The sequence below is a fragment of the Hibiscus syriacus genome, unplaced genomic scaffold (genome assembly GCF_006381635.1).
Source record: "Hibiscus syriacus cultivar Baekdansim isolate YM2019G1 unplaced genomic scaffold, ASM638163v2 tig00116958_pilon, whole genome shotgun sequence".
Lineage (NCBI taxonomy): Eukaryota > Viridiplantae > Streptophyta > Magnoliopsida > Malvales > Malvaceae > Hibiscus > Hibiscus syriacus.
The window spans coordinates 1,447,570-1,460,280 of NW_024063484.1; the positions used below are offsets into that span (position 1 = coordinate 1,447,570).

General features: G+C 36.4%; 1 protein-coding gene and 1 pseudogene across 1 annotated transcript; one reads left to right on the forward strand and one right to left on the reverse strand.

The window, feature by feature from the left end:
• Window positions 1-1,040: 1,040 nt before the first annotated feature.
• On the reverse strand, window positions 1,041-1,822 carry LOC120189501. Its single transcript, XM_039192772.1, has one exon. It carries the CDS (start codon window positions 1,778-1,780, stop codon window positions 1,154-1,156), a length of 627 nt encoding a protein of 208 aa, XP_039048703.1. The 5' UTR covers window positions 1,781-1,822; the 3' UTR covers window positions 1,041-1,153.
• A 2,407-nt stretch (window positions 1,823-4,229) lies between these two features.
• On the forward strand, window positions 4,230-6,284 carry LOC120189617 (annotated as a pseudogene).
• Window positions 6,285-12,711: the final 6,427 nt, after the last annotated feature.

The following is a 12,711-nucleotide window of genomic DNA, read 5'->3' on the forward strand; positions in this document are numbered from 1 at the left end:
TTTAATTTGTACTTGATGGGGTATGTCATTCCTTACTAATCCAAGTACCCCGACCACTCAATAGGAAAATGAGATCATAAATGATGTTATATTTTCAGAGATATTCCTCTACGAGTTACAATTTCGCAATCACCTCTACACCTGTCGAAGTTCAAAGAAACTCTTCCGTTGATCAAAATCCTCTAGAACTTCATCTCCTTCTGACCACAATCCCTTGACAAGATTACTTACTTGCCCGTAAAATTTATTGTCAAACAATTACATTTATCTAATATATCTACTCATAAATAGCAATCATGACGCTAAGTCTAACACCACACTAAGAGTATAAATTCCCATGTGAAACTGAAGGGGGAATCGAACCTTCTTGGCAGTTCATCTTCTCCATTGCTTCTCATTTTCTTCGGCCTATGGTCTTTCAATCCTCTTACAAAATCACTTAACGTGGCTCTCCATTAAAACCAAAAGGGGTGAACTGCCGCCACAATTCACATTTTACCACCAACAATGTATTATTAATTTTTTGAACACCCTTCAAATGCAGGGTGTCATATAGCAGGGACACCATCAAACTTGGACTTAAAAAATGGCACCTATACACTTTTGAACTCCAATGTGATAAATTTGACACATCGGGTGTACTTGAACTAGGCCTATCCATTTTCACCTTAATATTTTTTTTACCATGGAACAATAACACAAGCTGTCAAGCCATTAATTCAAGAGTAATTACTTTTTAGAGAAAAAATGAAGCTTTCCCCTTCAACCTTGCTCCTTAAAGAGCCTAAATGTCGAATCTAAAAGAATTCTTCGTCCTAAAAAAGGGTCAAGAAAGCAGTATAAGTACTACAGGGCTTACAACAAGAGGCATTGACAACTTAAAGTTGACACAACAAACCTATAACTGTGCTCATGAAACATCACCCATTTTTGTAACAATCAATTGAACTGAATTGCTGTTGCATTCTTCAAAAAACATAAGCAACAGCAGCAATAAGTCAATAACTATAGAAACAATGAGTAGATAATAAGATATTCTGTGATTATAAACAATCCATAAAGATGATAAGTATATATACAACCATATATACATTTGAACTTGAATTTGATACATAAATGGCAGAAATTTTAGAATACCCAATTAATCTGCATATCAGCAAACTGAAACCAATCTCATCGGAACCTTTCCCCTTTCTCCTGCTTCCCCGATACCATTTGCCACAATTCTGACCACCTTCTTAAACGCAAAGTGCACGCAATTCGACAAAGCAATCCAGCAAATCACCTCATACATAAAATCCATAGCATTTACGGTCCACGGAGATGACGACGAAGATTCATCCCAATTTTGCCCTCCAAACTCACCGAAATTCCAACCACTACCACCCCAACTGCTCCCTCCACCTCCACCGACGCCGCCGCCGCCAAACGGGCCATACCCATCGCTGCCGTCACTACTAAAGAAGAATCCGTGGACATCGCCATCGTCTGAGTCATCCCCGCTGATTAACTTCCGCTTGGTGCGACGCTTTCTGCGAAGTAGAGTTCGAGGTAACGTCTTATAGGAATTAGGCTTGGTGGGAGGAGGTGAAACGGCGTCTACGGGGACCATTCCAGCGGTTACCTGAAGAATTCCGAGATTATCAGAGGTAAAATCGGAGGAGATGGAAAAACAACCGTTTGCGGCGAATTGATGGTGGCGATCGAGAATAAAATTCGCAAACCCCACGCCGTTGGAAGTGGCTATCGTTAGCGTATCGCAAATTAAAGAGAGATCCATTAGATAAGGGGACGAATTGAAATAGAATTTAGGGATTTGGGGAATAATTGAAATGCGCGAAAATATCTAATAGAATTAGGGAATTTTGTGGAGGGAAGGTCAAGACAAGGAAAGAAGGGAAAAAGAAAACAAAATTGAATAGTGAAAACGCAACAGTTATTCTTACGTGGCGGCTTGGACAGGTGTTGACTATCTAATAGAATTAGGGAATTTTGTGGAGGGAAGGTCAAGACAAGGAAAGAAGGGAAAAAGAAAACAAAATTGAATAGTGAAAACGCAACAGTTATTCTTACGTGGCGGCTTGGACAGGTGTTGACCGCTGGCAATCCCTTGCTTGTTGAGGTGGAATTTTCTGGCGGCGGTTAATTTGTTCATACACTTTCGGCCATCAACTGAATTTTTTTATCCTAATATTTGACTTTGATAACTTGTAAATATAACGTTTAAATAAACTTTTAACCCTTTTTTTATAATAACGAAAATAAGAAAACAAACAAAACCACAACCTCAAAATGTCTATTCCCCTAACATCAGCAATTAGCAAGGGTAAATGGAAGTTCATCTAAAATTACAAAAAGTGTCATGTAGATTGTGAATTAGTTCACATATGATTGTACAATTTCTTTCGACAAATATGATGCATTTTCTTGATCCAAAACGTTTCATAATCTTTTATCAAAGCACACATTAAATGATTATTAATCATGTTTCCATTTAAAGCATCAACCACCCATTTAGTATCAAGTTCTAGAATCAAGTGTGGTATTCCCAACTCTATAGCTACAAGTAGACCTTGACAAACTCTTCGTAATTTCGCTAGCAAACTATTTGTATTCCCGGTAATATCGTGAAACCACAGCCATTGATAATACTTGTCACAGATCACTCCTATCTTTATGTACCTGCTGGTAGAGGCAGCCATCAACCCTTTTGGTCTCTCACCATTGATCCTACCTTATCATTCATGGTTGTCCTGGTATCGCGAGCTACTCTAACTGTGTACTGGCGTATTTGCCTTAAGCGTAAGCTATCATCTTTAAAAACATCATTATCTCGTCGTTTTCATAACTCCTAAAGAATATTGGCAAATAATGTGTCCCATTATAGCCCAAACATCCAAGTCCTTGTTGAGCAACAATTTAGCTTAAGCCAATCCTTGAATTTAGTGGTGTTGAATTATGCGTCAAAATCTGTTGTTCCTAATTCTATCCAAACTTCATTAGCATAAGAAAAAACGTGTTCTTTCTATAGATGTCACTGGCCAAATTCAGGTAACATGATCTAGATGTGGAAAGTTTTACAAATTCGATATCTTATTTCAATCGTAATCTCAACTTAAATCTCAAAATTTTCTAAAGTTTTAAAGACTCTGAATACGTAAATCCTAATGTTCCATGATTATAAGTTCAGAAAATAAGTATATGGATGACAAAGATATAAACAAGAGAAAGTGTGTGTTCTAACTTCTAATGTCTAAAGCATAAGATTATTCTGCAGATAAAAATGTTTGAGAAGTTCGGTCCTTGCAAGTTCGATGTGGAGAATAAGAAACATGATGAAGATAGACGAAGAATGTTTGTAAATAATTTGAATGATAACCTTCGATCTCTATTCACAGCTTAAATAATAGTAATTTTGGTCAATCCGAATGCCAATTTAAGTGGATTTAGGTTTTAGTTGATTAGTTGACCGTAAAAGTTGGGATAGTTGTATAATAAATTATTTAGATAATTAAATAAGAATCAGATATGGGTATGATAAAGAATTAATCTTTGATAAGAATTCGTTGCCAAGGGATATGAAATGATTCAAAAAAAAGATTCAAGTCATTATAAGTTTTTTTAGAGATTTTAAGTTCAAGCAAATGTATTTGTAAGGTATCTGTGTATTGTCAATTGAATTAGAAAATTCTAAACAGATATTACATTATAATCACCTCATATTATTAAAAAAATATTAAAAAAATCATTTCAAATAACAGAAAGTATTTGAATGTGTTCTCTGAGGAATTATTAAGGTTATTTCCCGATTGAGAGGTAAGAGTTAGTATTGAAATTATAATGTGAGACTTCATTAATCTTAATTCCTTCGTATTGAATGATTTCGATGATGGAAGAGAAATTGATATATAAATTTAAAAAAAAATATTACGATAGTATCATTGTTAATTTTTAATGGAGGTTGGAGGGTGATCAAAACAGAAACAAGCTTTAATGTGTGATTTTGAAGAAGAAAAAAAGAGTTGAGTGATCAAAACAGATAGAATAGGTGATTGACCAAATATGTAATTTACTCTTTTATTTTGGATAGCTTTAAGAGAATGCTGTGATCGTATCCTAACCCATCGGAAATAAAACTGGGCCAACCCATTTGATTACTTCAACACCCACAACCCTAACAAACTTTTCACCTTTCCCATAAAAACCGCACCTACATTTTCTTCTAAAAAAACCCTTGGTTTTTCCATTTACAGCGGCTTGCCGCTAGCGTCCTCAAATGCGGTCGCGGCAAGGTCTGGCTCGATCCTAATGAAATCAACGAAATCTCCATGGCCAACTCCAGTAAGTCACTTTGTCCGTATTTTAATTCATCGCGACTAATAAAATCCATCTGTTAGTTCTATATGAATTAGCTGAATTATCCTTACGGTTATTGCTCGTCTTTGATTGCTTAGGGTTTACTAGGTTTCTCTGAAAATTTTAAAATAGAAATGGTTAGACTTCAGATCTGAAGTTATAGCTTGTTCTTAGTTAGGAAACCTGTATAACTTGCTTCGCCTATTTATTTATGTCGAATATCGGAGTTTCGTCTATTTTTGATCCAATCGGTTTTAGCTTGAATTCATTACAGTTTTGGTGTTTTTACAAATTTTGATTCTGTTATATGTAGATCGAGCTGTTAGTTTTTTTAGGCCCCTGTGTGTTTGCTGATAATTTGATCATTGTTTACAGGGCAGAATGTTAGGAAACTGGTGAAGGATGGGTTTATCATTAGGAAGCCCACCAAGATTCACTCCCGCTCTTGAGCACGGAGAATGAAGGAAGCCAAGAGAAAGGGACGACACTCAGGATATGGTAATGGTTACGTTCCTATATTTAGGGTGTTGGATTTATTCCTTGAGATTCACTATTAGTCTATAAGCAAGACATGATGTCTTCTAAATACTTTTAGGTAAGAGAAGGGGTACCAGGGAGGCAAGGTTGCCAACAAAGATCCTTTGGATGAGGAGAATGCGTGTACTGAGGTCTGCTTTGTAAGTACAGGGAATCGAAGAAGATTGACAAGCACATATGCCATGACATGTACATGAAGGTCAAGGGTAATGTGTTTAAGAACAAGTGTGTCTTGATGGAAAGTATTCATAAGTCCAAGGCTGAGAAGGCAAGAGAAAAGACACTGGCTGACCAGTTTGAGGCCAAGCGTGCTAAAAACAAGGCCAGCAGGGAGAGAAAGATAGGCAGAAGAGAGGAACGCCTTGCACAGGTAATTAAACCTCTCTTTTTGGTAGTACATTGATTTTGTGATTAAATTTATCCTTAGGCTTTGAATGTTTGGAGTTTGATGCTGTATTCATTTGGTTGTTGCATTTCCTGTTTTCCAATGAATGCATACAAATGTCCTGTGTTGCACGAACAAAAATTACTTGAAGAAAAGCAGTATTATGTGAACATGGCAGCTTTGATAGACCATTCTTAGATATTTATATTAAGGGCCGCATCACCAAAAACTACATTATTCTCATACCATTTCTAGAAGATTGACTATGCTCTTTTACCCAAGGTTGTAAAAACTGACTGGAGCTGCCAGATTGGCCCTGCCAGTTAAAACGTCAACCAGTTGGTTGGGTGGTTCAATTATATAAGTTGATATACATAAATTAGAGAACCTGCCAGATCTGATAGAAAACTTGGAACTTGAAAACTGGTTAAAAACAGTTAAATTGGATATTGTTGTTTTTCTAATTTTTTAACAAAAAATTTTGCTTTGTCATTGGTTCATTTTCATCATTGGCTTTCTATAATTATTTAAAAATTATTTAGAAGACATCATGCCTTGCTTATAAAATTTCACTATAAGTCTATAAGCAAGTCATGATGTCTTCTAAATACTTTTAAGCAAGGCATCATTATGTATTTTAATTTTTCTATATGATTGAACCTTTTGGGTCAACCGGTTTGACCTTTGGTTTGGTTTTCAAAACCATGCTTTTTTTTTTTTGCTTCTACTCTCTTATTTGCAGCTTAATAATTGTAATCTTGATGATACAGGGACCTGGGGCGAAGGCAGCACCTGCACCATTACCTCAACAGTCTGAGTAAGTTGGATGACAATATTTTTTTTACTCCTATGTTTATGTTGTATGGATTTTTCATTTTCCTGAAAGCCTTTTTGTTGCACGTCGCTGTAAAACATGTCATGCAGTTAAAGTTATAATCATGGATTTTATCTGTTTTAACTGAGTCTATTGGATCTATTTGACAGGGTGAAGAAGACGAAGAAGTGAATGAATAAGATATCGGTAAAATTCATGTTACCATTGCGTTTTGTTTTCTTTATAGGAGTTGTTTGCAAAACTCGGTTTTCATTTATGTTAACTATAAAACAGGGAATTTTGGAATCCCGGAGCTATTATATATTAAATGAATATCTTTATGGTATTAAATGTGTGATTCAGGAAAATATTATTTCCCTTTTTCCCGAAATTGCATGTACTTCCCGCTAATTCTTTTAGGTATTACATGATTCTTACACTCTTGGATTATATTGTCAAATAAGGATTTTTGTTGATATGAATTTTTTGTTATATTTTTAGTTACATAATTAATTATTTATAGTGTAAATTTATAATTTTTTTTTAACATTGAATTCATTAAATAATTTTAGCGGTAAAAGGAGTATTGTTATTAGCTTTAATATTTATAAAATATTATAACAAATTAAATTTATATTTTTTATTTGAGAAACAATCGTAAGTAATAAAAATCAAAATTGAACATATTAAATGTCTACTTTTTTATATTTTAGAAAAGTATTTTAAAAGGTAATAAAAATTTAAAAACATCCAACATGGTTATAAAAAATTAATTAATATTTTAATTATATTTATAATACGATAAAAGAAATATTTTTATAAATTTTATATAGTGTTATAAAAATAATTTTGTGATTTTATATAAATATTTTTTATTTAACATTAAAGCTGGAATTCTTCAAACTCGGGACATTGACTAAACTGTTTTTACGCTTCGATCTCCCCAAGAATTGTTGAATATATCGTAAAAAAAGTTATTTGTCAAAATCTATTAAACGTTTTTAAATTAGTTCTTTAGTGTACATTGTGTTTGTCAAAGCAATTTAAAAATAAGTATATTTTTGCTAATTTTATTTGAAGTCTTGTTTTCCTTAAAAAAATATCAAGAGCATAAAGAAGTAAAAAAAAAGTTATTTCTATGTAACAGATGATTATTTATATTTAAATTTAAATAAGAATATAATATTTGTATCTTTAGTAATTATAAAATCTTGGCTGCTGAAAATATAGTGTTTTTCCTGAAAAATTACTGGTGATTGGTATATTTATCGATCTAACACTGGTCAGATTATATTTCTCGATCTAATACTGGTCAGATTATATTTCTCGATCTAACACCTGTAGCAGTAAAGCGCGCCCTCTGCCCCACGCTATATGTTAATTTGGCACCACGTGGGGTATAGCGCGCTCTCTGTACCGTGCTATACGCTGACATGGGTTACACGTGTGTATAGCACGCCCCCTGATCCGCACTATACCAAAATTATATTTAACGCGGTCTCTGGTCCGCGCTATATCTTTTATGAATAATTACATATAGAGCGGTACCTGTACCGCACCTTATATGGTTATAAATATCCTCCTTCGCCGGTTAAGTTTCTCACATCTCATCGCATCTCTCCTCTCAACTTATAAATTAAAACAACAATTCCGTCAACGAATAATAATTCAGGCAATCTTCTCATATTTGATTTAGAAGTTCGTGCGATTTTTCGTTATAAGATAATTTTATTATAATTTTTTAATTATACTTATTGTTTATTATCATTATTTGAAAAAAATATTATACTAATTATTTTCAATTAATTTTTATGTTTGTAAAATTGAAAAGCGGAGCATACGTCGAAATAGTTTTACGGTGCAGGTAATATAAATATTATATTATTTAAATTATTTACATTGATGTGTAAAAAATTTATTGTGTTATATTTTCGTTCATATATTTATTTATCAGGTTTGTTTCAGTTATTTTTTTACAGATATAAATTGCCGCACTTTTAAACTCAAAGAATGACGCGACTTTAGCTATTGTTTATTATGATGTGAAATTCGAGAAGATGAAACCGGCGTTGTTTTCGTATCAAATGAGCGTGTTAAATATCATTCAAGAAATATAACTCTTGAGGAGCTGATAACGAAGATTTCGAGGAAGATTCATGTTGGAAGTAGTAAAGAATGTCGTCGTTGCAGTACAATTTCTAACATCATTGTTGCCATTAACTTATACAGCTTTTGAACTTTCGAACAATGATGATGTTCAAATGATGGTTGAAGCAAAGTAATTATTCAGACGCCGCTATTGAGATGTATGCACATTTTGTTCAAGTGCGTGTTGTTCGGGGTCAATCATTAAGCTCCCACTATGGGCTGGCTGAACAAGTTGATCAAGTTGACAGCCCGACTACAGTAATGTATAATGATTTTAATGCCATAATAGGGAGACATTCATCCGCAACTCCTTACGATATGTACCGAGGTGGGTCCACGAACAATCCTTATGGCAACACCGCGTCCAGTTCAAGGGGAAGACATTCATCTGTAAATTTCTTTGACCTTAATATGGAGATGTCATCGACGCAACAATCTGTGCAGTTTCCATTTGATACGATGACTTTAAGCTCCAGGGGGAGGCATTCGACTGCGAGCTTTTTCGATCTCAATGTCGATATGCCTTCTAGTTCAAGGGGAAGACATGCAAGTAGTAGGTTCTTCGACCTAAATGTGGAGCGCATGGAGGAACCATCATCTCCACCAGAAGAACCGCTTCGTGAGCCTGGTGCGGATGGTGCAGAGACTGGACTATTCATTCACCCAGAATCACCGCAATTCAACTCTGATGATGATGATGTAGATGAAGTTCTAGGAAATGTGACACAAACTGACCCTCCTGCACACCTGTATGAAGCTGATTATAGTGCAATGTACGGGCCAGAATTTGCGGATATGCCTCATCTCGGTGACTATGGATATTACTCATCAATAAATAATGGTGAGTTATCTTTAGGCATGGAGTTTTCAAGAAAAGAAGAAGCGATGATGGCTATAAAAAATTACAATATCCGTAATTATGTTCAGTCCAGAGTCAACCGATCGACGACCAAAAAATATGTATGCTATTGTGCCCGACGCAAAAACGGATGCAATTGGATGGTTCGCGTATCGAAAATGAAGAGGAAAAACAACATATGGTAACTAACAGTATACAACGGTCCTCACACATGTTGTGCTGGAGGGGTCAACCAAGATCATCCCAACTTGGACTCTGAAATGATATGCCAACCATCATACCCATGGTAAAAGCAAGCTCTCATATAACTGTTGTAGTGTTGATTTCAGCTATACAATCGCAGTATGGGTATATTGTCTCCTATAAAAAGCTTGGTTAGCAAAACAAAATGCCATTGTCAAACTTCATGGCGAATGGGATGCATCTTATAACGAACTTCCAGGTTGGTTTAGGCTGGTGCGGACGTTGAATCATGGGATAATTGTGGACTTCGAAACCTCCTATGCCTACCATAATGATCGAGTTCTTCACGATCGAAGCCAATTCTACCGGGTTTTTTGGAGTTACCCACAGTACGTTAATGCTGCCAAATACTAAGCCTGTGGTCCAGATCGACGGGACTTTCTTGTATGGAAAATACAAGCAAGTTTTATTATTGGCAGTTGTCCAAGATGACAATCGCAACATTCTTCAGTGCTTTGCTCTTGTCGAAGGAGAAGCTACATTCTTGGGCTTTTTTCCTCCGAAATTTACGTGCAAATGTTATCACGAGGGAAAACATCTGTGTCATTTCAGATCGCGGAGCTGAGATCAAAGCAGCAATGGAGCCTTTGGGTCCAATGTGGCAACCACCCTTTGTCCAACATAGGTATTGTCTCCGACACATTGTTGTGAACTATCATGGAAGGTACAAGAATGATGAGCGTCAATTAATTGTGTGCATGGGTAAGTGAAAGCAAGTTAGTAAGTTATACATTTTTTGATCATTTTAATTTTGCAAAGAAAGCAAATTAGTAAGTTATACATTTTTTTATCAGGTTACGAACTACTTCCTCGAATGTTTGAATCAATGCTTCAAGATTTGCGGGGGAATAACGAGGAAGGATACGATTACATCAACCTCATCGATAAAGAAATGTGGACAAACGCATATGATGGTGGATATCGATATGGACACATGACGACCAACTTGGCTAAGGCAATCAATTCAACCTTAAAGGGTGAACGTCATTACCTGTACGGCTTTGGTAAAAACTATATATTTTGTTTGGGGGCGCTTTTTGCGAAGCTCGGGGGGACAAGCTCAAACTGGATGCAAGGCGGTCATGTCTCACCCTAGATTAGTTGCAGATCTACAGAAAAAAATTGATGCATCAAATGGAATGCCTGTAACAAGCTTCTCTAGAAGGCATGAAATGTTTTGTGTCACAGAGTTGTCGCGACCTCTTCAAGGGATTGAAGTTGTGTCGTTAAGAGTAAATATAAGGGATAGAACGTGCGACTGCAGGTTTTTTCAAGCTCTGCAGTATCCATGCTCTCATGTGATAGCAGCTTGCTCGCACAAACGTTAATACTATAACCATTTTGTGGATCCGTATACATACTATCTGAAGTTTTTAAGGTATATGAATTTGAGTTTCCCCCCATAGGTAATGACAAAGACCCTGATGAGGTTCAAGATTGGCTTCCGATTGTACCAAATCCAAGTTTATTGAGGGAGCGTGGTCGTCCAAAATCCAATCAAATTCATTGCGATATGGATATTCAAGAAAAATCTAGACAAGACAGAAGATGTGGGCATTGTAGAAACCCAGGATACACGAGAAAAACATGTTCACTTCTGTTGTCATCAAGTAACAATTGATGAGGAAATGATGTATTTGTTTATCAAATAATAATTCTTGTACTTTAATTTGCATTTACTTCAAGTTAATGATAACCAAATTGGTATTTGAATATAATTTTAAATACAACAAACTTACAATAAATATTAAATGATAAACAAATTACAATAACTGATATTAAATGGTAATAAACAAAATTAACTGAATACATTAAAAACAACAATTTAACAAAATAAAGTAAGTATTAAATGAGAAATAATAAAAAATTACAATTTAACAAAATAAAGTAAATACAAATATAATAAAAAAATCTATCGATGCCTGCGACGCGAATGCGTTTCGCAGGGCGGTGGCTGTCGGTCTCGAGGAGGATTTCTTCGTATCACTGGTTCTGACTCCTCGCTGTCATCATCATCACCATCGTAGTCGTCGTCTTGAGCAGATACATGAGGTTGATGAGGAGCTGATGACGATGAAGCACCTCCATAGAATAAGGACCCTGGAGGTGTATGACTGACTATCCCATCGGCTTGCGAAAACTGGGAAAACACAAACATCGCTGAGTATGAAAACTGTACAGGAGGTGTCTCTGCTGCGACCATGGGTGATGAGGCTGAACCCGCCAAATATCCAGCATATGAACCCCAAGTTGGATCTGCAAACATAGACCCATAATAGCCTCCAGGAGGGGTCATCTGTGACGGTGGTGGCGGTGGGGTCATAAAACCAGGTGAAGGCGACGGCAGTGACATCTGGTAATGGAAAGGCGATGACGGCATCATATATGACTGCGGTATCATAAATGGCTGTGGTGGTTGCTGTGAAGGTCCTGCTGGTGCAGATGAGGATGAACCGGAAGCACCTACTCTCCGTCCACGAGTCGGGGGGACGATGGTGCTATGTCGGTGAATGTCTCTGTCGACGTCGTGGAAAGGTCCGCCCTCGTGCATCATCGGGAAGCAGAAACGGTTTCCCGTTACTGTTGAACCACTCATAATAACCCTCAGCAACCATCAAGAAGTCAGCAAAAATGGGCTCTCTACGGGGAAGGCGCCGATGTCGATCCTCCCACAACACGACCCACTCATGATGTCTCACCAGCCAATCTGTATCTGTCTTGCCGCGTCTATCTAAGCTATGCAACTCGTCCATATTGCGAGGTGCTTCCGGAATTGGTTGAAAACAACCAAACTGCCGGAGCACGCGATCAGTGGATTGCCACTCGACGGTCGCATAACAGATCAGAGGGATCATTGCCATCTAAACATCTGATGGACCCCTCAGCTCAGGTGGGATCACCGCCCTCACATCATCAGTAGAATATGACACCCATTCAAACTAAAACAAATAATATATAATTTTTATCAAAATAATAATCTAATTATATAACTATAATCTAAAATCAATTTTTAAACATTAAAATTCATACATGTGTGACAACCTTCTGATCGATTATCACCCTAATTTTTTCTAAACCATCAGGTAGCTCCTGATGATTTTTCCTATCAGTAGACCACCTATTCAAGAAAAAAAATTTATTATACGCTGTATAAAATTATTAATATACAAAATCAGTTTTATAATTACCTCAGAAGTAGTGGAAACACGAATGGGTTCTTCACAACGGGACATAAAAAGGGCAATCGATACCATGCCCAAGACTGCAGCAGTAGGAGACATTCGCCGATAGCATTACGCCTGTAGTCAATGGCTCCACACATCTCCCTGTATAGCAAAGCCAAAACTGCCGAGCCCCAACTGAATGATC

What these genes read in the sequence shown, in the direction of transcription:
- LOC120189501 (XM_039192772.1), bottom strand. Translation starts at nt 1,780, where the DNA reads ATGGATCTCTCTTTAATTTGCGATACGCTAACGATAGCCACTTCCAAC.